This window comes from Anser anser, assembly GCF_964211835.1.
Source record: "Anser anser genome assembly, chromosome: 2".
NCBI classification, from domain to species: Eukaryota; Metazoa; Chordata; class Aves; order Anseriformes; family Anatidae; genus Anser; species Anser anser.
In genome coordinates, this window is record NC_139721.1 from 153646716 (window position 1) to 153670275 (window position 23560).

A 23560-nucleotide genomic window follows, 5' to 3' on the forward strand; every position below is an offset into this window, starting at 1 on the left:
AGCGAACACCATCTAGTCAATGCTTTAAGGCTGAACTGAGCTACAGGTTAAGAAAAAAAAATCCATCCAGGGTCGAAGGCTTCGGCCAAGGAGGAGAGACAATTTTGTGCATAAAATGCAAGCCTAGAAAAGGAGAGCAGGATGACTTTCTCCCCTCAAGGTGTCATTGAGACTTCTCATCTCTTCTGCTATAAACACTCTGAGCTTCATCCCCTGGCCATACCTGAAAGGCTGCTACCACAGAGTAGCTCGCTGCCCCCTGAAATACCCCTGGTACTTCATGCCTGCACACCCCAGGGAGGTTTGAGGATACTTTTACCATCCTAACGCTAAAAGGTCCATAATGGATGTTTAATGACAACTGCCGTGCCTGGAAATCTGTCAGAGTTGGGACTGAAACAACCATTTCTTGCTACTGACAGAAAACCTTAAAAGAACTGCTTGTACAGGGTCTCTCCACAATTTTACTGTGTAGCTCTCCTTCTAGCGACATCAGGTTTGTCATTTTTGAATGCACTCACGTTAAAGTCGTCCATTCACATGCTGCTTTTGGTGCGTGAACTGCTTTGTCCAAGCCCACAAGTTTTAAGAACGGTTTGGTGCCAGCTGGCTCTTCCTAAATTTCTTCTTGATAGCTGCTCATTTCATTTCCTTAAAGTGCTGTTAGGGAAGCGATATCCGATTCTGCATTGTATGTGCATCTAAATCAGGGGAAGGCTCCTGTAATTCACAGACTTCTCAAGCAGGGCTGCAGCTTGTCCCGGCCCTGGTGATAGCGCAGCTGTTTTTTGGGGGCAGCTGCGATGTGCACGCCCGCGGGCCTCCCGGTGAAGTAAGCTTTACTGGAGGCAAGTTTCCTCCAGGAGATGAAATCACGAGAAGCGGCATCTGGTAAAAGAGTCACATCTCTACCTACAATTTCCTGACACGGGTCCAACCCCACAATGTCTTTAGGTAGATGCGCTCCGCCACGCCTTTGGAAAAGCGACCCTGCGGATCGGATTGTCTCATGGAAATAAAAACTTAAAACTGCCTCATCTGATTTAGGAAAAGGTCAAGAGCTGCTTCCCATGCACGGGGGACCTGACAAGGCACTGAGCTGCTGCTACGCTCACTGCAACGAGACACCCGAGCACGGGAGCTGAAACTTGTGTGTTTACGAAGCCGAAAGCACCGTCCTGCACGTTTGGCACCGCGCTGCTCCCAGCCTGGGCCCGCTGGCGTGCAGGGCTCACCCGCAGCACGACGCAAACCAAACGATGCCAGATGTGCTCTGAGCACGGCATCGAGTTGCACACCTTCACGGCGGGGCAGAGCCGCTCGCGTTTGCTCTTTCGGAGCGCCACCGATACCAGCTCCCAGCTCGTCCTCCCCGGTGCGAGGGACGGGGGAAAAAGGGGAAGTTAAAAAGCCCTGCAGAAACTTGGACCGTTCAGGTGCGGCGCTAAAACCCTGCCAAAAAGGACTCGCGTATGATTTATCAGCATCACACTCCGGCCAAAGCGAAAAACCAGACTTCACTGCCCCGTTAATTTTGATACAAAAACCAGAGAAAGTTAAAAACAGCATTGGTCAGCTTAAAGGAAAACAAAAATTGAAATGGCGATAATAGCTATGGGGGGACACTACTGCTTAGCTTAAATCTTCTGCTGTATGGCTAAAAAACTAAGTCAGGCATCCAGCTTGTTGTTAAACATATCTAAACAAATCCCCCTGTACTTCCCCCCAGCTTGTCACGTGTAAGGATCAGTGCTGTAACCGTAGCTGCTTGGTTTTCCAGGGTAGGGTGTTTTTATCAATTCAGAGCCCTTTTCTGCTCCTGAAGCACTAACCCCCCAGCCACATTATGGAAGGATTTTGGACACTTAAAGTAGCATCTTTCATATTAGATATATCCGGGAACGTTTCTTAGTTTTGACTTAGGCTCGCAGGAAGAGGTCTCTACAAGCCTGTGGATGAGCATGCACGTAAATAGTAAACTGTGCCCTGCCTCCCACTGCTGCCAGCAGAAGTTCAGCCAGTCGGACCACAGACAAAAAATGTCAAGAATGGCTGTGCCCAAGGGTCACGCGTCCACATTCATCCTGAAATCATCGCATTTCTATCTGACGCTTATTCCCTCCCTGAATCGCAGCGACATTGCGTGACTTACTCCACATCTCCCCCCAGTAATTGTCCTTGCGCCACGACTACGGCACCGTGGACTGGCAGCGCCTTTTGGCTGCTTTCCACAGAAAGTCAGTTTTTCAAAAAAAAAAATTTATGTTTATGCATAAATATGACAAATGCAAAAGCTGCAGGCAGGTAAAATCCGCTTCCTCCAGAAACAAAGCAATAACTGTAATAATTGACTGTAAGTTGGAACAAAACGTGCTGTTTGGAATAAATAATAATGCAAGGCAGTTTTTAAAAAAATAGCAATTGTAATTTTAGACTGTAAGGTTAAAACCGTCTCCTCTAATTGCACAGCAACACCTGCATTGCACCGCCTCAGGCAGCTGCAGCAAGTGAATGGACTCAGACCCATAAAACACTAGGCAGTATTTCCATGGGCAGAGCATGGTCAATTCTGATCAGCAAAGCACTCAAACCAGGCACTGACAAGCCTGCTGCACTGAATTTAAGGAAGATGTCTCAAGACTTGTCTTTAAAAACAAAGTTCTTCAACCTCCCGGTTGGAGCAACATGTTTCGGTTTATGTTATTAAACCACAAGCACATTGAAATGCTGGGTCTCCCTCAATCCCTGCAAAAAAGGTAATTATGTGGCTGCTGCAGTCCAGGGGGAGTGATTGTTACTCACCTAGATCCCACAGTTCCACAGCAGCCGGAATTTCTAGAGGCTTGTAGAGATTTTCTCCCAAATCCAGCCACCAAATCTAAGCCAGGACGTTTGGTGTGGTTTGTAAAGGCTCTGTTCATACACACTCTCCACATTGTGACTTTTGTGTCACAGTCCAACAAAATAGTGTTGCTTCTGCTGCCCCTGCTTCTGTTAATTCGTATGGAATTTAAAAAAATGTAATGCAGCATTTTTCTACTGCCATCTGTTGCATGCAAGATCCAACTGAGCAAAAATGTCCGGTTTTGTAGGCTTAAAGCTGCCAATGGTCTGAAAGAGGCAAACGAACGCATCTTGCTTTGTTCATTTGTTAGCAATCTCCGTGTGTTAGTTACGTGCAAGCATAACCTGGTTTTTGACACTGGGTCTCTCAGATCCCAGGATACGTTTGTTCCCTGCAACTTGCCCTCCCCAAAAGAGGAAAGGCCTGAGAAACAACTCCCTTGCTGATGGGAGAAACACTCCTCTTAGTGGAAGCGTTACTCATATCAAGTATTCTGTATTCAACTACGATTAAAATAAACCAACAAAGCCTCACACATCTTGGCCAGCTCTTTTGCTGCAGAACTCAAAATCTTCTGGTGGATGCTTTCTGGAAATCATTTTTCCCCAACAAGGCCAGATACAAAGATGGAGAATAGATCAGGTGATATCACATGCAATTAAGAGGCACCATAACTGATTGGATTACTGACCACCAGAGGTCAAGCCTGATTGTAGAAATAAGGCTGGTATCCCTAGTACAGACAGTTTATGTAGATGCAGTACATACTGCAAACTAGGATGTGCCCCCACACATTTGTGGTCACTCCCTTGCTGGCTACCCAGATAGAATAAAGACAACCCAAAGAGCAAAATCCTTTAGGAAATCCCACTTTAATATGTAGTTGTAAGGTGACAGAAGAAACTGAGTGTTATACAAAGAAATGTACACGATTTTTTAAGACAGCTGAATGGGAAATGAAAGCAAATCCTTAGAGAAGGTACTCTAAGTATTCTTACTAAAAGACTGATATTGATATTCTTTATGTCTAGAAAATCTAATTAGCGCAGACGGTAAGACTAATAATTCCAATTTTAAAGCTGAATAAAAAGTTAAAATAGCATAAAACTCTACTGTGATCTTTAAACCCAACATAACTGGGCAAAGTCAGATCTTCAAGTCTTTTTATTATAACAATTCACAGAATTAGCTGAGAAATTCAACACTTTAAGAAAAAAGTTGATCTCTTCCAAAACTGACTCACCAGTACTTACGCCATCTAGTGGCCCATTCCTTCAGGCAAGCGCACTGATGAGTTATTAAAAGCCTTTGGTTAAGGCTGATTCTTTAAAAGAAGTGGTCAGTTTTCTGCAATTATTTTAAATGAGAGGCTGGAATATACAATGCTGAACATTTCTACTGACTGGAGTATGATAGAAGAGAAATCCAACCTCTTCTCCAGATTCTAATCTGCATGAAGTAACCAACCTTAAAGGGACACGTCAAAAAACCAAACATTTTCCCTTTCGTCAGAAGGGCCTTGTATCACCTTTGATTAAACTTGTAACTAGTACACTAAGCAGAGTAACTGTTTCCATCAAAAAAAAAGGATCCTTTCCAGTAACAAGGCTCCCCTCATTCCCAATTATTTGGGTCTGAAAGACTTAACAACGTCTTGCATTTTCATGCAAACCTAGTTTTAACGTGTTTTATTTGAGAAACAGACTATAGTTTGAATTTGGATTCTTTTGCTTGCAAAGCCCTGCTTGCTAGTTCAACTCTTTCTTTTAATAGGCTAGCTTCTTCATCACTCTTTTGGACTTGTACATTTTTCAGTAGGAAGTGGGTAAGGAAAAGTTTCAAGCCTTCCCGCAGTGTTCCCAGTCTGGGGTTGTCAGATATCCTGTAAAAACAGTCAGAAAAACAGTATTAGACTTCTACTGTTTCAAAAGTTATGTTTTTTTTTTTCTTCAAATAGAGATGTTAAAAAAAAAATCAACTTACAAAAGGTGCTTTTCCAAAAAGGCTTTCAAATTAACAGCATGTTTACATTGATTTGGCAAACAGCCCATACATACTCAACATACAATTGGTCCTCAGCAATAAAATGAAATATTAGAATACTAAACTTGTTTTACAGAAACAATTGCATTACAGAAAAGAAAAACCAAGGCAAACACAATGTTTTAACTTCCTTGTGTTACAGCATAATGGCTGAAACAACATTCCCCCCCCCCCCCCCCCAGCTTTATGTGACATTGCAAGTACAGTATAACTTTCTTCCTGGAGTAAGTTGCAAATTACAGCTGTCTCCACGACAACTGGAACATTGGAACTCAATTTTACATGGGTCACAAGAAACCCAAACTGTATGGGTATGAATCCAATGAACTGTGTAATACTTCATAGATCAAGGATGTTTACAGACACATTTATCACTTGTAGGGGATTAAGCAAAACAGAAGTGTCAGAACAACATTTTAGCACCTTCAATGAAACTGATGTCTTTTGATCACTGTGAAGAAGTATTTAAAAAAACCAAGTTCCCCATCCATTGTATAAAACCAAGACTTTCCATACAGTATTGGCTTAAAAAAATGAAAACAAAACCCACAAACCTCTCTCACAGCAATGTAAAAAGAAAAAAGGAAAAAGTACTAAAGCAATCTACCAGCAAAGACTGCTTGGAGACCAAACCTCACTGCACACAGATGGTAAAGCAGTAAGGAATGCAGGTAATTACAGAGCTCTGCTCATGAAAATCCTAAATGATACACCAACTATCTGAAAGCCTTATGTTGTATATTATACTTTGCACAGCTGTATCTAGATCAGAACCTGTACTAACAAACAAATGCTACACGCCTGCTGGCCCCCCACCACCTTCCCCCAACAGAGCTTGCTTTTTAATGGATGGATGTCTAGTATTTGGAGAAGGCAGTGTGCAATTGCAAACAAATAAGCAGACTTCTTATCTTTATAAATTACTATAAATGAAGTATACTCTGGAGATCTCTCCTATCACTTACCTCCCAAAAATATCACCAACGTCTTCAGCATCTGTTTTGACTAACAGCATGCTTAATACTTGTCGCAAGAAACGGACTTTGGGTTTATCTAGTTCACTGAATTCAATTACCTGGTTTTAGAATAGACAGAATTAGATTGGACTCCCATATATACCAAGTCTGAAGTTATGCACAGAAAAATTAGTTGAGAACACTGCCTCCATAAAGCCAATCAATAAGGAAGCATTGAAGTTTCTAAGGAATAACCTGTCCAGTTGCACCAGAATACAAAGACATAATTATTCAACTAGATAAATACTTCAAAAGTACAATCTAAGACAATCCAGAATATTGCCTGTTTAACACACTTCAATTATTCTTTTAAGTAAGTTCTATGGACTTACTATTGTGAAATTTAAGCCCCCCAGGAATTTTTTTTTTCTGGTCTAATAAAAAAAACATCAACTAAAACACATGGTACCAAACTCACTAACAAAATCTGCTAATAAAAGGGACCTCAGTTCCAAACTGAGATGTTCTAAAGAAAACAGCAGTCATAAACTGTTCTTTATCTAGAATTGAACAGGGCATCCAAACCATTGAAATCCCTATAGATATAATGGGGTTTTTCACTAACGCTGCCTCTGGTAACACGAGAGATCCAAATCACCTGCTCCGAGGCAGTTTTTCTTTGTTTGGGAGCAACACTGCTACTGTACAAGGACGTTTCTACGCTGTGTTCTCCAGGATTTCTGTATGCTTGCATCACCCCAGGCCCCCTTTTCCCCAAAGGATAGCATTACTATAGTCGATGAGATTAATCTGGTAATTTTAGAACAAGTTTCATCTTTGTTCATGACAATGAACAGGTAAAGCACCAGATAAGTACATACCGCTAATAATACACGTTTTCCACAGAACTTGCACAAGTAAGAACACATTTTGAAAAGAAAACACACCAACCTTGAGAACTGAAAGCGGCAATGATTTTGTCCTTAGCAAGTGAACCAACAGTGAAACCAAATTGGTGATGGCAGATGCTGACAGATTTCCTAAGTCTTTGATTTTGTCCCAAATACTAAACTGAAATGTCACCTAGATGTCAAAGGAAAAAAAAAAAAACAAACTACAAGTCAAGGGATTGTTTAAGTAAGAAATTACAAAACCTTTTCACCTTCTATTCTTTGTGTGCCCCATTAATCAGGAGATGTTTGATCAGATGGTTCAAGTCCTTTTAAACGTGTGAAGCAGAAAAAAGCAACGTTCTGCAGAAGTTACTTAGCGTCAGATCTGAGCAGGAAACAGAGTATACCTTACTGAATGCACAGGTATACCAGGAGAATCTTTCCTCAGGACCATGAGATGTAAACACGCACACATCTACTCTCAGGTGTTTGGTAGTTGTCTTTCTAACCGTAATGGGACTAAAAGTAGAAATGTGTTTTTCTTTACCTGAAATCGTCTTTCATATTCACAAAACTTGCCAGCCAAAAATGCGTAGAAGGGGTTATACGTCTTCTCCTGTAAGCAGCAATAAAGGATAACATGAACAATTTCTCTCTCCTGCTGGTCTTTCAGTCCAAGCCTAGAATTTAGAGAAGAGAATAAAAATAGTAAGGAAAATTCGTCACTAAGTAAGAGCTAAAGCAGTCAATATTTTTAATGCCTTAAAAAAACCACATTCAATTCTGGTTGTCAGAAGTTCTTAAAGTCCTTAAAACACTGAATGGCATCAAACCCTTAAGACTGTAGGCTAAATCAGCATCCTGGTACAGCAATATGGAAATGCTACAGCATTATCAGTGTTAGAGAAGTGGCTGCGAAAATATGACCACAATAGATGGAGGCAAAACGACACAAGTATAATTACTGCCTGGAGAGGGAGAAATAGCCCACTCCATGTTTGCAGCTTTCCACAAAGTAAGACAGAGGAGACAAGCCTGTAATCACGGAGTCTTGTCATTATCTGTGCCTTTGAAAGCAGCACTACCGCAGCAAGCACTACAACTTGGAGTACTAACACAGAGGATGAACACTGAGACAAGAACTGCTTGGACAACAAAACAGACCACCACCACCTGAAGACAACAGTATCAATACGTACTTATGCTGGCTGTCTCCCAGCATAAAGGCCAAGGACTGAACAGCCTTCCCATTTGAACATTTGACCACTCAAAAATAGGGCCGAGGCACTTTGGCGAGGAACGGTAACTAACTCACAACGCACCTGTTCTGTGAATAATATGATTTAGCTTCCAGGGCTGTCAGATGCTTGGCAGCATTAAAACCAATTAAAATGAAGAATGCTTAATATTACAATCTGCAAAATGTCAAAATTATTTTCATTGCTTCAAGCTCAAGTTTCATACGGCATTGGTATAACTCAAATGTATTTTCTAACAAAGTTTGACCCCACTGGAACTTGCTCTACAGTCTTGAGAGTACAGCTTGTCATAGCTTGAGTCTAACGTCCGCTGATTGTACACCCTTCCAGACATCTGCCATTGCATTTGATCATAGACACGTACTAGAGAAAATACTGTCACTCAGCCAAGAAACAGAACGTAAGGTTTTACAATAGGAAAGTCTGGGATGATTTCTAGGTTGACTGCTAATGAATGGAGAAAACTTCAGTCTGGTTCCCCAAAAGAAAACAGCACTCTAAGTGCTCTGGTCTGCGATATCATTCAGTGCTCTCCCATCAGCCAAGGTCTATCTGAGTTTGTCACAGAGCAACAAAAGTTTGTTCAGAAAACATATGTAAGTTGTCAGCTACCTGGCATGTATCTAATAGATGACTTGTGAAGTTACATCGCAGTCACTAATTTGGTGCACGCCCTTTTTCTTTGCTCATCATCACTTGTAACGTAACTTATTTTGGAAATACTCACGTTGCCAGACAGTTGTAACCAAGTAAAGCAGCATTTGATGTTCAGTTTTTTTCTTACCTTCAATTCTTCACAGACCTAGCACTATTTTCTCTTTTCAGACCTGATATTCCTAAACAACTAAAATGTAAGTGTTGGGATTGTCTTTCGCTGCTGAACTTCACCATAATTCTGTACAGATTACATAAGCCTGGTAACTTTAGCTAAAGAAGCTGCAAGCACCTCACCTATTAAATCATTCCTGAGGTACAATACTCCCAGGGACTCGCATGTCTTGATCAAATTAAAAGTTTCCCTCCAAATACAGAGTAACTGCCTCTGAAGCAGGTTATTTCTCACCAGCAGAAGCCTGCCTCCAAGTAGGTTAGTTATCATCAGCTGGAGCCCAAGATTATCGCTGGCTTTAGACCAAAAAAAGCAACATTCAGTACCACCTATTAAAAGTCAATTCAAACGAGTATAGTAGGTGCAATCCCATACTCACTATCTGGAATTACACAACACACTACAACGGGATACCTAAGCCTTCTACCCGTTTCAATTTTTGTGAGATGTGAAGTTTCTCAAGTTCTTCATCTCCACGAAACTGCTTAAAAAATTGCTGGCCCAAACTGGCCAAAGGGATGTCCCACACCACACGGCACCGTGCTGAACAATAAATATGGGGAGTTGACCAGGGAGGGGAGTGGGGGACGACACTGCCACGGCTCAGGGTCTGGCTGGGCATCGGTCAGCAGGCAGTGACCAACTGCACTGTGTGTCAGGTTGCCCAGAGAAGCTGCGGATGCCCCATCCCTGGAGGCGTTCAAGACCAGGTTGGATGGGGCCCTGGACAACCTGATCTAGTGGGTGGCATCCCTGCCCATGGCTGGAGGTTGGAACTGGATGGTCTTTAAGGTCCCTTCCAACCTGAGCCATTCTTTGACTTACTTTTCCCAAAAGGAGGAGAATGACAAGCAAACTATAACAGGCTGGGTTTAAAATGGTTAAAATTACCATTTAACCACAACTCAACTCTGCCAGAGATGTAGCAGCAGATGAATCAACAAGCACAACTGAAGTACATCTTTATGCTCTTCCTCAAGAGTCTGACATCAAACATATGAATATAAACTCCCATACACTCTGGAAAGCATGTTTGCATTAAAGTTAATTCCTTCACTGACTAGTCTGTGTACTTTCCTTTATACTCTGCCAGATGTGGGCAGATTTTAGAGTCCTCTTCTCTCTGCATTTGCCGCATAAAAATCAGAATCAACACGCAGCAGGCAATCTGCAGACACAGTTTTTCTGCCAAGCCTGTATGTATATAGATTTGTATACTAGTTTAAATAGCACAGATGAGAGTCAAGGATCAATTTGCAAATTGAGCCACCAGCCCTTGGCAAGAACTGCAGCAGCAGCAGCTAATTTCTTTTAATTGAACAGGCCATATTAAGATATTGGAATGACTCCATCACAGTCTTAAATCCAAGCTGTGTTTTGCAGAAGTGGCATTTAATCAAACATTAGTTGACTTTATTACGGAGTCTGTTTTGGTTTGGTTAGCAAATTAAATAATTGCATGCCATCAGGGTAAAAACAATTCCTTTGAATTACAAGGCTGCAACAGGAAAGTTCAGACCTGATCTCTCTCCTCCCAATTACTAGAGACTTGCAATTAATATTCTGACAAACACAAAGAATAACTTTTGAGCTCTTCCCTGATCACATACTCTTCTAAAGAGAAGTTTGCCAAGTGTTGAGGAAACCGGTCTTAACATGATATGGGACCCTGGAGCAAGTCCAAAGCTAATAAATTCTGCAGGAGAGAAACCGAGGTGCTAGAACGCTACCAGGTCCTGCAAGAATGGACAGAGACACGCAAGGTGGCAAGAATTAAAAGAAGCAAGCCTGCAAGAGACTGGGAGACACATCTTCAATACAAAAACATACAGGCTCCTTAAATCAAAGGATGCTGTAAATAACAGTTCCAGGCTTAAATGACAATAACAGAGGCTGCTTTTTTCCTCTGGCTGCCAGTCAGTTCTGCCTGACCCCTAGTAGTCCTTACATCAGGGATTTGGTCCCCCTCATACCCTTACACTCCATCCTCACGTGGATCCTAGTTACACACTTGGATCCCATTTCAACTAAACGGTGAGACCAGCAATGTTATTCTTCCTTCCCAGCTATCACTATTTTTAGTTCTGGGCTTTCTTCTGACCTAGTCAGTACTTACTTCAGAAGCTTTTCAAAGGCATCCAGGAAATCTTCACTTGTCATCAATACACAAAAAATACTTCTCCTGATATCAGTGTTCATTCTCTGCTTACGAGCAAGCTCCATTATCTTTGAACTCACCTGAAAAAAAAATGAACACACTTGAAGAGAGCTATTTCTGTGCAGCCTCTAATACGACCATTAATAAAAACCACCAGTAAACTGTGAAGCATGAATCCAGAGGTCCTGAACTTTTGTCCAATAAAGGCACAGGCATCATCAGGAGCTTTTTCAATTAGGGAAACCTAGTTTAATTGTGCCAATTATCTTTAAGAAGTGCTTTCCTAATGCATGTGACCACAGCCATCTCAAACTACTTTACACTTGCATAGGATAAGAAAAAAAACTATATCATAATATTATGATAATAGCTCTTTTGAAGGGCATGAGTCCAATATTTTGAAAATTTTAATATCCGATCTTACAATGCGAAAGCTTCGTCTTACAGAAGCCCACCACGGTTTTTTTTGGTGGGCTCTTAAATGAGCTTATTCATCTACATCAACAACCTTCAAAAGATTGCGGACAACAATTAAACTTATTAGCTCTATTAGTCCCATTTGGATTTACCTTCCCAATGTGCAGTTTTTGCTGAGTCTTGCTGTTTGTATTATCAATCATTGGTGCTCCGCTCCAGGATGACCCGATGATCCACCAGCGACCAACCTTATCAGCATTGAGGAGCGATTCCAAGGAGACACGGAGCTGAGTTTCTTTTCCGGAACTACTGCTGTGAACCTTGAATAACAGCATAGTAAGTAGCAACAGATTTTTATTTTTTTTTTTTTAATATATTTAATTACTTAGAATTACTTTTAAACAATACTTTAAACAAATACAGGTAAGTTGATCTCTATAAAGATCTTCAAGTTTCTTTCCCACAACCATTTCTTTCAGGCAGTAACCTGAGAATAATTTACAGATTTTTCCATTTGCTCCAATTTCTCAAATAGATTAAGTTCATCAAATCTGTGCTTAGAAACTTGTATTACTTTTTTTTTTTTTTAAATCATCAATAAAAAGATAGCCATCTTCCACTCAAAATTCAATTACAATATAGATTTGATGACAACATTTTAAGATGCTCCAATTAGTTTCCAATCTGGTCATGATTTTCCAATTGCACATTTATGATCAAATGGAATGACAAACTGCCAGAAGTTCTGTACAATTCAAACTAAATGTATAAAACTCTTCAAACAAAATAAAAATTTTGAACTGAAGAGTCTAGAAGTGTACTAAGAGACTTGTGAAAAACTGAGAGGAAATTCTACAGAGCTAGGTTACCTATCATTGCTGATTTGCACATGCTGGACTTAAAAGTTTCTGAAAAATAACACGTTGCAGATGCATACAGTATAGAATTAGATTTAAATATTGTGAAAATTAATTAGCTCTCCAAAGAGACAAATATTTTCATGCATTTTATACTGGATTGTTCTAGACAGTACCGATAAAGCTCCCAAAAAAGAGAACAATAAAAAAACACAAAACACCTATGCATTTTAAGAAGTGCTGGACTTCCAAAATAGTTCTGGTGAACTTTCAAACAGGTGCCTGCATTTAAAATGTACGGAAAAAGTAAACTTGTCATGATGACTCATTCCATCTGCACAATCATTAAACATTCCACAATCTCTCTGTCAAATACAGGACTTTGCCTCAAACCCTTTGGCTACATATTACGTCCCTTCCCAGACTGTTCTGCAGAAGGTTGGTTGATGCCTGGCTAAATTTAAACATGTGAAATTATCAAGTACTACTATCTAAGAAGTAATTTTTGTCCACAAGAGCATCAGACTGTTAAATGAAAGTCTTTTTAAATATATATATATACATATATATGTATCTATCTATATATATAGATAAAATTTATGTATTATATTAGCATATAATATACCATCAAGCTGACATAAAGCAGAGTTGATTATTTGTAGTGTAAGAACAGCTATACTGCATATGTCAAGAAAATTCTCACCAGGGTTCTTTGCAATTTGCGGAGTTTTTCAACTGGTTCAGGATCATAACCGGGAATCTTACGCATGTCATTATTCCTCAGTGCCAACATAGTCTCTAGCATAAAACGAACCTATCAGGAAAAGAAATATTTATGTGGATTATATGCTGCAAGTTTAATACATAAAGTAGAAAGGGTAATTTCAAAGTACTAATCTGTGAGAATAATCAACTCATCTGGCAACGTACACTGAAAGTTAGAGTACATGAATACAAATACAGAGAAGGATGTTTACTCTAACTCCTATTGTATTCCTGTTCAAGCTTCAATTCAAAGCCTTATCTGCTAAACGCCAGCCCCCAGTGACCACTTTTTGAAGTGTAAAAAGTATGAAACAGAAGAATTATTCATTGCATAGTATACGTGACAGCTCTAGTTATCCCAGTTGCAAGCATTTTGGTGTCTGTGTCCCAAGAACTAATGGAGAAAGACAAGAAGAAAATAAGTAACTGAATGCAGCGACTGAACTCTAATGAACTCTAGAACCTAGAGTATAATGGAAAACATTTTGGTAAATATACACGTACGCAAGCAATGTTGATTCAGAAAAGAAAATCCGTAATATACACATACCCTAGTCTGATCCTTAAAATTCTTCTCTGCTGTGTGTGCTTTGCTCTGGGCTTCACTGATCAGGTCCTTCAAAGCCAATGCGTCATCTTTTCTTAAGGAAAAGCCCACGTTTTTCAGAAGAAACAAAATCAGCTCAATATCTTTTTCAGTGAAAGTGCTAACAAGCTTCTTCAGAATATCAAAGATCAGCAGGGAATGAACTACGTGGAAGTTATACAGATGGGCAATCAAGGCAAGTAGATTTTCACATTCTTTCCCTTCAGCATCACTTTTAGAGAGTTCATCAAATTTCTTCACCACAGCTTCCAAAAAGTGAGCACCGACCTGGCAAAAGTTCCATTAAGGAAAAAATAACAATTCAGCAGTTAATCATTAGCAGATTTTAAAGACAACTGTAAAATAATCATTTTTGAGGCACTGCCATTATTAATTTTAAACAATATTGTTATTCCTCTCAACAAAAAGGGATGTACTATGTGTACATGTACAAATAGTACCTCGTTTGTGCCATATTTTCTTAAATAATGTTAGTTATATGAATATGCCATCCAGTTGCCTTTTGAAGTCCGTGCAAATGTTATGAAATTACAGCACGCATATCAAAATTTGTTTACACAATTTTCATGAACACCTTTTCCCAGCTGTCAAGCTAGCATGCTGTTACTGCTAGTCATTTATCCAGTAAAAGCTGCATGTCCAAAACTAAATGCATCGCCGAGTTTACCATTCCAGAACAAAATACTTAAAGTGCGGGGCAGTAAAATCACAACACACCAAGTTTTCACAGTTGCTGAGCATGAGACTAGGCTGATTTTAAAGTGGAAACAAGACTTAGCTGTTTGTCAGAGATACAGTTGGGAAAAAATCCTGGAATTCCTGCATTTATGAAGTGTAAACTAATGGTAAAGACTGGAATGAAGAAGCATACCGAAATATAGGTAGGTAAATAACAAATTACTGGTAAGGTTCAAACAAGACACCCACACCATTATTACAGTAGTAATATTAGCCTTTTTTTTTTTTAATTGGAAACCGGAAATTTTATAAGTGACCAGCATTAATTTACAAAGTAATTAGTCAGATAAAGCAACTCAGTCCTGTTCACTTGTGAACAGCAAACAAATAAGCTACAAAGAGTTCAACTATCGACTGAAATATGCTATTTAGTGACATATAATCAGAAGTTAAAAGGCAATCAAGAAAAACACTCCCCAATATATATTATTAAACAAAATTAATCCCAGTCACAAAAATTACCTCAATTCCTACTGTATGATGAAGAATGCTGACCAAAAGCACATGCTCCATCATCAGTCTTGCAGGCATGGCAACTGCAGTAACACAAGCATTCATAAGAATATCTGTTAGAGTTTCATTCATGTCCTTTCTACTGTTGGCCATGTAGAGCTCTTCCAGCTGTCCACTAATGGAGGACAAATTTGGTTCACTCAACCTATTGAGAAAAAAAATCCAATGTTCACTGTTTTGCCTCTTTGCATAGTTCCACAATTTTCAGTTTATCCACCATACAACCTGTTTGTAAGCCAAGCTAGCTCTTTTAAAAAGAATAAAGATGAATGAAAGGAACCTTCCGTATTTTACAGAGTTCACTAAAATAAAAATGAAACTCCAGAACATTTTTTTTTGAAAGCATTTACATGTAGGAGCAGATTAGCAGCAATATTTACAAAACACTGTCAATGTCCCTACTGTCATATTGAACAGCCTTATTAAAAAATTGTTCCTGCTCAGTATTAACTATGGCACACCACAGTCTTGGGAAAAACTAAGTACAAAACCACTTCATACTTCCGTAACATATCAGGTATAGCAAATTCTAAATAACTAAAACTGTATTCTGTAGTCTGCATTTTACAGATAACAGATAAAAGAAAGCATCAACAGATTTCTTATTTTAAGGGTACTCTAAAATTAAAAGCACATGGAAGTGTTAATTACTTTTTCTGGTCTTCAGTGCTTTAAGCTATAAAGTAATTTAAAGTTGCTCTTCCTTCACTACAGTGTTAGAGGAAATTTAACTTTATTTAATTTATAAAAAACATGCTAAGGGGAATATAGCAGGGTTCTCACACTGCAATTTTATTTTTTTCCAATAGGCATACTCCAACTGACACTTAAGAGAATTATTGCTAGCATTTGCAGGCAATAGCCATGTGGAATTCAGCCCAATCTTAAATTTATTTTCCATTTTTTTCAACTTCTTTAACTACCAACTTTGAAGAATTTCTATCAACAAAGATAATTATTATTAAGGATAGCAGACATGACTGCCAACTTAAATCCAGTTTGAAAAGACAAAAGTCACATCCATGCCACTTTTCTTTGAATGATGATCACTGTCACATAGAACCAGAAAGATTAATTACGTGTCCTCATTACATTACCTATTAATGAGACCATTCACCATTTTCTTCAGTCTTCCCAATTCTTCTCTTTTCTTGTCATCTAGTGTCTCCTGAGCTTTTCTCACTTGAGGGGGAACGTACTTTGCAGCACTGTGATTATGATCCTTGCCAAGAAAACAATAGAATAGCAAATGAGACTACCATTTTAAATACTTAAGTATTTTAAATAAACACATACATTTCTATTTAAGTTGAATAGATCAGTCTTTTACTTAAACATACATTCCACTGTCCAACAACTAATGCCAAGGGAACAACTTCATTCAGAAACAACACCAACATACAACAAGTTACTGCTTATGATCAACTTGACAGCAGCAAAAAAAATCCCCTCTCCCCTTCACGTGAAATTTCATTTAAGTTATTAAAACTGATATATTGAATCTTTGTTTTATCCTGGTAGACAACAGAAGCCTGGACAGGTGAAAGCCTCAGGTGCAGGGGTACTAACAGCATAACTTGGTGCCATGTGACTAAATGATCTGTTTGGCTTCCTCTTCTTCACTTTGCTACAAAGCCTATTACAGGCAGAACCTCTGGGATCATCTGGGAGAAGAAACACTCCCATTCCCAGCTGATACTCATTTTTAACATAAACTCTTTATGGTCTTAGTGGAAAGGCTTAATCTGGATCTTCTAGAACTGAGACAGTCACACTTCTTTGTTCCTTTTATTTGCTAATCTTATATATACAAACAAGGCTTTGTGCTTTAGGGTGCAACCTCCTACCATACCCTCCACACGTGTTTGTTCCTAGGACTTGGCAAACCTCAGAAGCCAACACCTGCTAGACCCAGCGCTGTTTTCACCCACGTTCCACATGCTCGTTAGAGAGCAAACACTTTGCAGAGGTGATGTAAAGTTTTTTTTTGCATTCATGTTGCAACAGGTGCTTTGAGAAGCAAGTTTGTGCTATTTCAGACAAACGCCCTACCTCCTCTTCCTCCTCCGGGTCCGGGGGCTCGCTTGCCTCTGGCTCACCCTCGGGGGCCGAGCTCCCATCACTCTCCCACTGTTCTTCCACATCTTCCCCTTCGGAGGCGTCAGAGGCGTCCTCCAGCTCTTCATCCTCCTCCGGGGCCTCCTCCTCGTCTTCCTCCGGTGCCTCCTTGCTCGCCCTGGGCTCCGGTGCCTCCTCCCAATCGCTGTCCTTGCAAAGCTCGGCGAGGCCGGCGCCGGAGCCCAGGACTCCCAGCACGTAGTCCAGCCCGTCCCGCACGAAGCTCTGGGGCAGCTCCTCCGCCCCGGTGTTCCCTTTCTTCTTGCGGCGCTTGTTGAGCCCCAGCCGCCGCTCCAGCCGCCGAATCTCCTTCTCCTCCTCCTCGTTGGCCTCCAGCAGGGCCCGTTTTCGCGACCAAGAGGTGGCGGCCGGCAGAGGGGCCGGCAGCGGCGGCCGCACCGCCTTCTGCTGCCGCGGCGGCTCCGGACGCTGCTTTACAGCGGCTGAAGGCGACGCCGGGACTTTGGGGCTGGCGACAGGAGCCGGCCGGGCAGGTGCAGCGGGGGCTTCCCCCGTCTCCCCGCGTCGGAGGAGGCGGCGGCGGCTCCTCTTGAGCCTCCGCTTCTCCTTCCTCAAGTCCCGGCGGCTCTTTCGGCTCGCTCTCTCCGACCCTACCGACGCGGTCAGCGGTGGCTGGTCTCCGGCTGCCTTCACGAACTCCTGCACCGCCAGCCGCAGCCGATCCAGCTTCCCCCCGCCGCGGCGAGCCCACCCGGCCGCTGCTCCCCGCTTCTTCATCCTCCCCTCAGCCACGCCGCGCCGGGGCGCCGCCATCTTGTGGAAGAGCCGCGCTCCCCTTCCGCCGCGCGGCCGCCATTTCGCGCAGCAGCGCCCTCTGCTGCCTCGGCGTCCCGGGGCGGGCGGGAGCCCCGCTCGAAGCTCGTGCTGAAGCTGCTAAATCCGGAGAAACTCTCCCGTTTTTCGTGTTTAAGAAACTATCAGGGTTGATCTTAGCATTACAAAAGGGGGTGGAATAATTTCTTCCCCATAAAGGCTCTTCGATAAACTGCTAATGCCTCATGATGCCACAGCAGCCCAGAGACCGCAGTGCCCCTGGGCACTTCTCCACCTGCCTTGTCCCCAGTTTTAAACCATTTCCTACACTGCCAAACACCAATATTTCTTACCGAGTATGCCGAAAACAGCATCGCTGTCAGCTGCTAATATTTCCCTCCATGGCAATGCTTGGGACACAGTGATGTTGCTCCTGAGGGCTGGTGGCCTGAGCCGTGGGGACAGCACCCACACAGTTCTGCCAGGCCAGTGTGCACAATAGATGAAAATTTATCTGTCATTTCTGTGGTCAGATGGAATTAAACGTCCCATGGCACTTTGCCACTGTCAGCAGTCTGCTGGGTATATGTGCCTGGACCTGTGCGTGTGTCCTCTCCTCTGACCAACTCGGAAATCTAGTTGCTTCAGTCATCTTTGGCAGATCCCAAAGACAGTTCCCCAAAACACCAATTTTCCCCAAATTTCTTGAAAATAGGGTGGCTAGAGGAGCTTCTCAACTAAATGAAACCTAGACTTTAACAGACATAAAAAAAAAAATGCACAAAAAATGAAAGCCAGTGTAAGTGTACAACGCCGAGTTTCTAAAAGAGGATCAGTCTGAATCTCCTGTGGGAAACAAATCCATAGAAAGTCAGGCTTCATTATTTTGCTCTTTCTTATTGCACTCCTGGCCTCTCTTGAACAATGACGTACTGGGTAGGACTTGAGTTTTAGCTGAAAATTTAATGTTGCATTATTATTCAGAAGATTATTTTTGCCGTTCTGTGCATGCTTCCATGCTCTCTCATTACATCATATGTCCTGGATGACCCCATGCTTCAGAAATCCAGCTTTCTCAAGGCTGATGCATAATGAATCTTTCACACTCAGTGACAAAATATGTTGCGTTGACTTGTCAAGGCATTCCGTTTGCTTCATTTGAAACTATATATTATGCTATAATTTACTGCTGGTCTGCTCTTTATTCATGCACAGACAGCTCACATGCATTTTGCATCCTATTTATAGATTTATTGATAACACTATTCCAGCAGCATGCTAGATAAGTACAGCTGAATATAATTTGAGTAAATATTAGATGCTTTTAAAACTCTAAGATTTGCATCCTCCATTTCATCATGTAATTTGTCATTCAGGACAACGGAGTTTTCTAATAATGAGAAATATCATATTTCTTCAAAGAGAAAAAATGTCAATATTTGCCTTCATCATCACTTCACATCTCATAGGAAAATGTGGAAAGCATGTATATTGCTGAACTATATAATCCAAAGTTTGGGTGAAAATGTACATGTAACTTTAGCAAAAAATGTATAAATATAATTATTATCACCTGTTGGTGAAGTACAAATATTTTCCAAGAATTAAAGTAAAGCAAAATTTCAGAGTAAATATACATTTAATCATCAAGAAAAAGCTATATTGAAAGAAATAACAATCTGCTTAGACTAATTCATCATTCAAATCTAGCAATGCCATATCTAAATAAATAAATTATGACAAATATTTTGGATACTATCCTAGAACATTGTGGATTATCATTTTACATTTACCAGTTTGGCTACCAGTACCTAGTAAATGCAATCCTCTTGTTCATGAGAGTATAAAAAGCTCTGAAAACCTGAATTATACTCTTCCAACTTTCTCATGTCATCTAAATACAAGAAAAAAGGTGAAAACCAGTTTCCATTTTACAAATTTCACATTTAGATCTCTGCATCATATTGGCATCACTTAGCGAATAGGAATTCAGAATCGAGGGAACATTTTATAATTGTTCTTTGTTTTGACAGTGATCCCACAGCAGAGAACGAGCAGTAAGGGCAGGTTTCACATTTAGAATGAAATTGAAGATAATGGCATGATTCATTGGAAATGAGACTTCATATAGAACTGTTTCTTCAGTACAATTTTGCTTCCTGCTGAGGTAATCTTTGTTAACAGATTTCCTATGCTATTCAATTCTATTCTATTCATGGATTTCTTTTTAGCTTCTCTCTCTCTCTCTTTCCATCTCTTTTCATATAGAATGAGTGGAATAGTCATTCTTTAGCCATCTGTCTGCTATTTTTCCTCATCACCTCCTATAAGTCATGAAAATGTTATTTAGTAACTACATAATACACATAGGTAGATACTGGCTCCTTAGTAATTTGCCACTATTGAGCATGTCTTGCTATTTATCACCACAGGAAATATCAAAGCAGCACCAGAAAGATTTTGAGACTGATTTCATATGATCATTTTTTGTTCTTGTCAATAGAAAAAACAGCCGGCTTCATGTAAGAATACATAAGCCTTTACATCAGGTCTTTTTTGACTATACAGGCTGAAAGCTTAGTACCGGAATGAATTTGTTCTGAGCAGTGAGATCCTCAGAACAGTGCAAGCTACTTGAAGGCTCTGCTGTGACTTTCTAGCATGGTACCCGCCTATCTGAGCCATTGTTCACCCCCATGTCATACTGCCACCACTGTGATCAGCAGAACTGAAATTTGTTCTTGGATGAAAGAGAAAGGCTTCAGGGGGAGATTTTCTGTGAAAGGACACTTTTCCTCTGGAATACATTTTGCAAAGTCTTAAGGCAGTACAAAGTTGCTGGCTTTTCAAATGTGCTTCAGTTCAAACCATTTCAGAAGGAATTGATAGGTGAGAAAAGTGATTTCCTTAATGTTTTAAAGACACATCCCTGTTGCTCAGAATTTGTATTCTATTTATTTATTTATTTGTTTGTTTATTCAGAGCCAGGTCCTCCTACAGCTTCTTAAGTCAGGCATGATGAAAACTGAACTACACAAATACTCTAGAAAAATTTCTGTCCTGACACTTCTAGAATTTCCACAATCTTTGTATCTGACCCTGGACCAGTGATTTATCTTCTCCACACTGCTTTTGAGCAAAACGAGTTATCTTCCCTCATTCTGACACTAAGACCATTGAAGTACGTCCTCCAGGTGTATCTCCAGGTATGGCACCAGATGTTACCACCTGCAGCACCTTCCCCTGTAGGTACTTCCTCTTTTCTGAGGCTGCCCCAACAGATTTGCTGACTGAAAGCTGTTTGCTGAGTTTTTCATATAACTTCTGTCTTTTAGTTTGTGGGATCAACATCCTATTCAGTCAGTGCTCACTGGTGAAACTCTGACAAAAATCTACACAGTTTGTTTGAGCTAACCCAGGCTGTTTTAATTGAAGGAAATTGGGAAGTAATGATATGAATAGCCCTGCCAATTGGTGACTACACACCCCCATCACAGGAAAAAAAAATAATGAAGGAGGTGAAAGTGGTAATCTCAGAAGGCATAACCAGATTAGGGAGAAGATGTTTTCACTGAGTTTAAGCATTAACATGTCTTAGTTCATTGAAAGGAAGGAGTGGGTACTGACGGTTATTATTTAGATAAATGATCTGAAAGACAAGCATAAAAAAGACAGATATGATGGGTGAAAGCAGAAACCCATTTACCCAATCCATTAACATTTTTAGTTTTAAACTATAAGGAGATTATCCAATACGTTACACAGGGATAACTGAAGGAATGTAATCAAATGACTTTTTTGTTATTAAAAGGAAGAGGTAGATTGCAACTAAAATGGGCTTTTAAACTAGTGCTTTGTGCACATCACAGTTCAAAAATACACAATTATAAACCAGGATAACATCATTGATCAAACTCCCACATTATGGCACTTTGCATTTCCTATATGAAATTTACATAATCAATGTTTCTGTGCCAAGAAATGTAAGTCTCCATGGGAGACTTAACGCTGTGCTGAAAGTTGACCTTACAAGTTGACCTTGTTCTTATAAGAACACTTACATGGCCAATGGCTCTATGTCCAGGTGGAGGCTGGTGACAAGTGGTGTTTCTCAGGGGTCTGTCCTGGGACCAGTACTGTTTAATATCTTTATCAATGACATAGACAATGGGATCAAGTGCTCTCTCAGCAAGTTTGCAGATGACACCAAGCTGAGTGGTGCAGTCGATACACCAGGAGGAAGGGGTGCCATCCAGAGGGACTGGAGAAGTGGGCCTATGAGAACCTCGTGAGGTTCAACAAGTCCAAGTGCAAGGTGCTGCACCTGGGCTGGGGCAATCCCAGACCTGAGCACAGACTGGGAGAAGAACTCATGGAGAGCAGCCCTGCAGAGGAGGACTTGGGGTTCTGCTGGACAAAAAGCTCGACATGAGCCAGCAGTGTGTGCTTGCAGCCCAGAAGGGCAACTGCTTCCTGGGCTGCATCAGCAGAGGGGTGGGCAGCAGGTGGAGAGAGGTGATTGTCCCCCTCTGCTCTGCCCTTGTGAGGCCCCACTTGGAGTTCTGCATCTGGGGCTCCCAGCACAAGAAGGATGTGGGGCTGTTAGAGTGGGCCCAGAGGAAGGCCACAAAGTTGATCAGAGGGCTGGAACACCTCTCCTATGAAGACAGGCTGAGATTGCTGGGGATGTTCAGCCTGGAGAAGAGAAGGCTCCAGGGAGACCTCATTGCAGTTTTTCTATACTTAAAGAAGGCTTAAAAAAAAAAAAAAAAAAAAAAAAAAACTTTTTACTTGGGCAGACAATGACAGGACAAGGGGGAATGGTTTTAAACTAAGAGTGGGGAGATTTAGATTAAAGGTTAGGAGGAAATTCTTTGCTCAGCGGGTGGTGAGGCACTGGCACAGGTTGCCCAGAGAAGCTGTGGATGCCCCATCCCTGGAGGTGTTCAAGACCAGGTTGGGTGGGGTCCTGGGCAACCTGATCTAGTGGGTGGCATCCCTGCCCATGGCAGGGGGGCTGGAACTGGATGATCTTTAAGGTCCCTTCCAACATGAGCCATTCAATGATTCTATGATGCTGTCATTTATAAGGCAATTTTCATCAGAAAAGAGATAAATATAAAACAAGGGACATTTCCCTCCATTTTTTCTCCACCCACCTTTTTTTTTTTTTTTTGTTAATTGCTTAGCTTCAACATATCAGTTGTAATTCTCTTCTCTGAAGATCACTCTTTGTTTTATTTGAATTATTTCTTTAATTTGACTGAGGCAACTTTAAAAAATAATGGTTGGAAGTAGGAATGATACTCAGGAATATACAATTATGAATGCATGGATTTGACAAAGAAATCTCCTAAAATTGACAGTTACCATTACTTTGTTAAAAATCACCCTTTACCTATTTGTTTATCTATAAAAACTGAAAATACTGGCAAGAATAAGCATCAGTTCACTCACAGGAGCAATTGCACCAACAGTAATGTGCAATGTTACAGTTCATCCTACTGCTAACACTGTCTTTTTAACATGTAAGTTAATTGTTTTCAGGGACAATTAATTTCCAGCAGCTTTTTCTAGCTCAGTGGTTGTTCTTAGCTATTGGCAAAACTCTTACTCCATTATTCCTGAAGCTTTGTTAAGCATACAAAATATAGTATGTATCGGAGTCAAGGTACAATGAAATACTTGGAAGATTTTCCAAGATGCCAGCCAGCTTTGGATCTGGTAACTTAGACTGTAACAATATCAGTCTATACATGTTGGTTGCTATTTCACATCTTAATCTCCG

At 40.8% G+C, this 23560-nt stretch overlaps 1 protein-coding gene across 1 annotated transcript; it reads right to left on the reverse strand.

Moving 5' to 3' along the window:
• Positions 1–3697: 3697 nt before the first annotated feature.
• On the reverse strand, positions 3698–17807 carry NOM1 (nucleolar protein with MIF4G domain 1). Its single transcript, XM_083824070.1, has 11 exons — positions 16933–17807; positions 15978–16102; positions 14830–15025; positions 13573–13896; positions 12961–13071; positions 11553–11720; positions 10942–11063; positions 7285–7417; positions 6796–6927; positions 5854–5963; positions 3698–4727 (listed from the first exon to the last, which is right to left on the reverse strand). The coding sequence occupies exons 1-11, from the start codon at positions 17770–17772 to the stop codon at positions 4550–4552; spliced, it is 2439 nt and encodes an 812-aa protein (XP_083680196.1). The 5' UTR covers positions 17773–17807; the 3' UTR covers positions 3698–4549.
• Between the last annotated feature and the right edge of the window lie 5753 nt (positions 17808–23560).

Bases quoted from the DNA above. Each gene is read 5' to 3' on its own strand.
- NOM1 (XM_083824070.1), bottom strand. From the start codon at position 17,772: ATGGCGGCGCCCCGGCGCGGCGTGGCTGAGGGGAGGATGAAGAAGCGG. The intron at 7,418-10,941 runs GTAAGTACTGAC...TCTAAATTCTAG, and splicing joins GCCTTTGAAAAGCTTCTGAA to GCTTGGACTGAAAGACCAGC. The intron at 6,928-7,284 runs GTAAAGAAAAAC...TTTGACATCTAG, and splicing joins AATATGAAAGACGATTTCAG to GTGACATTTCAGTTTAGTAT.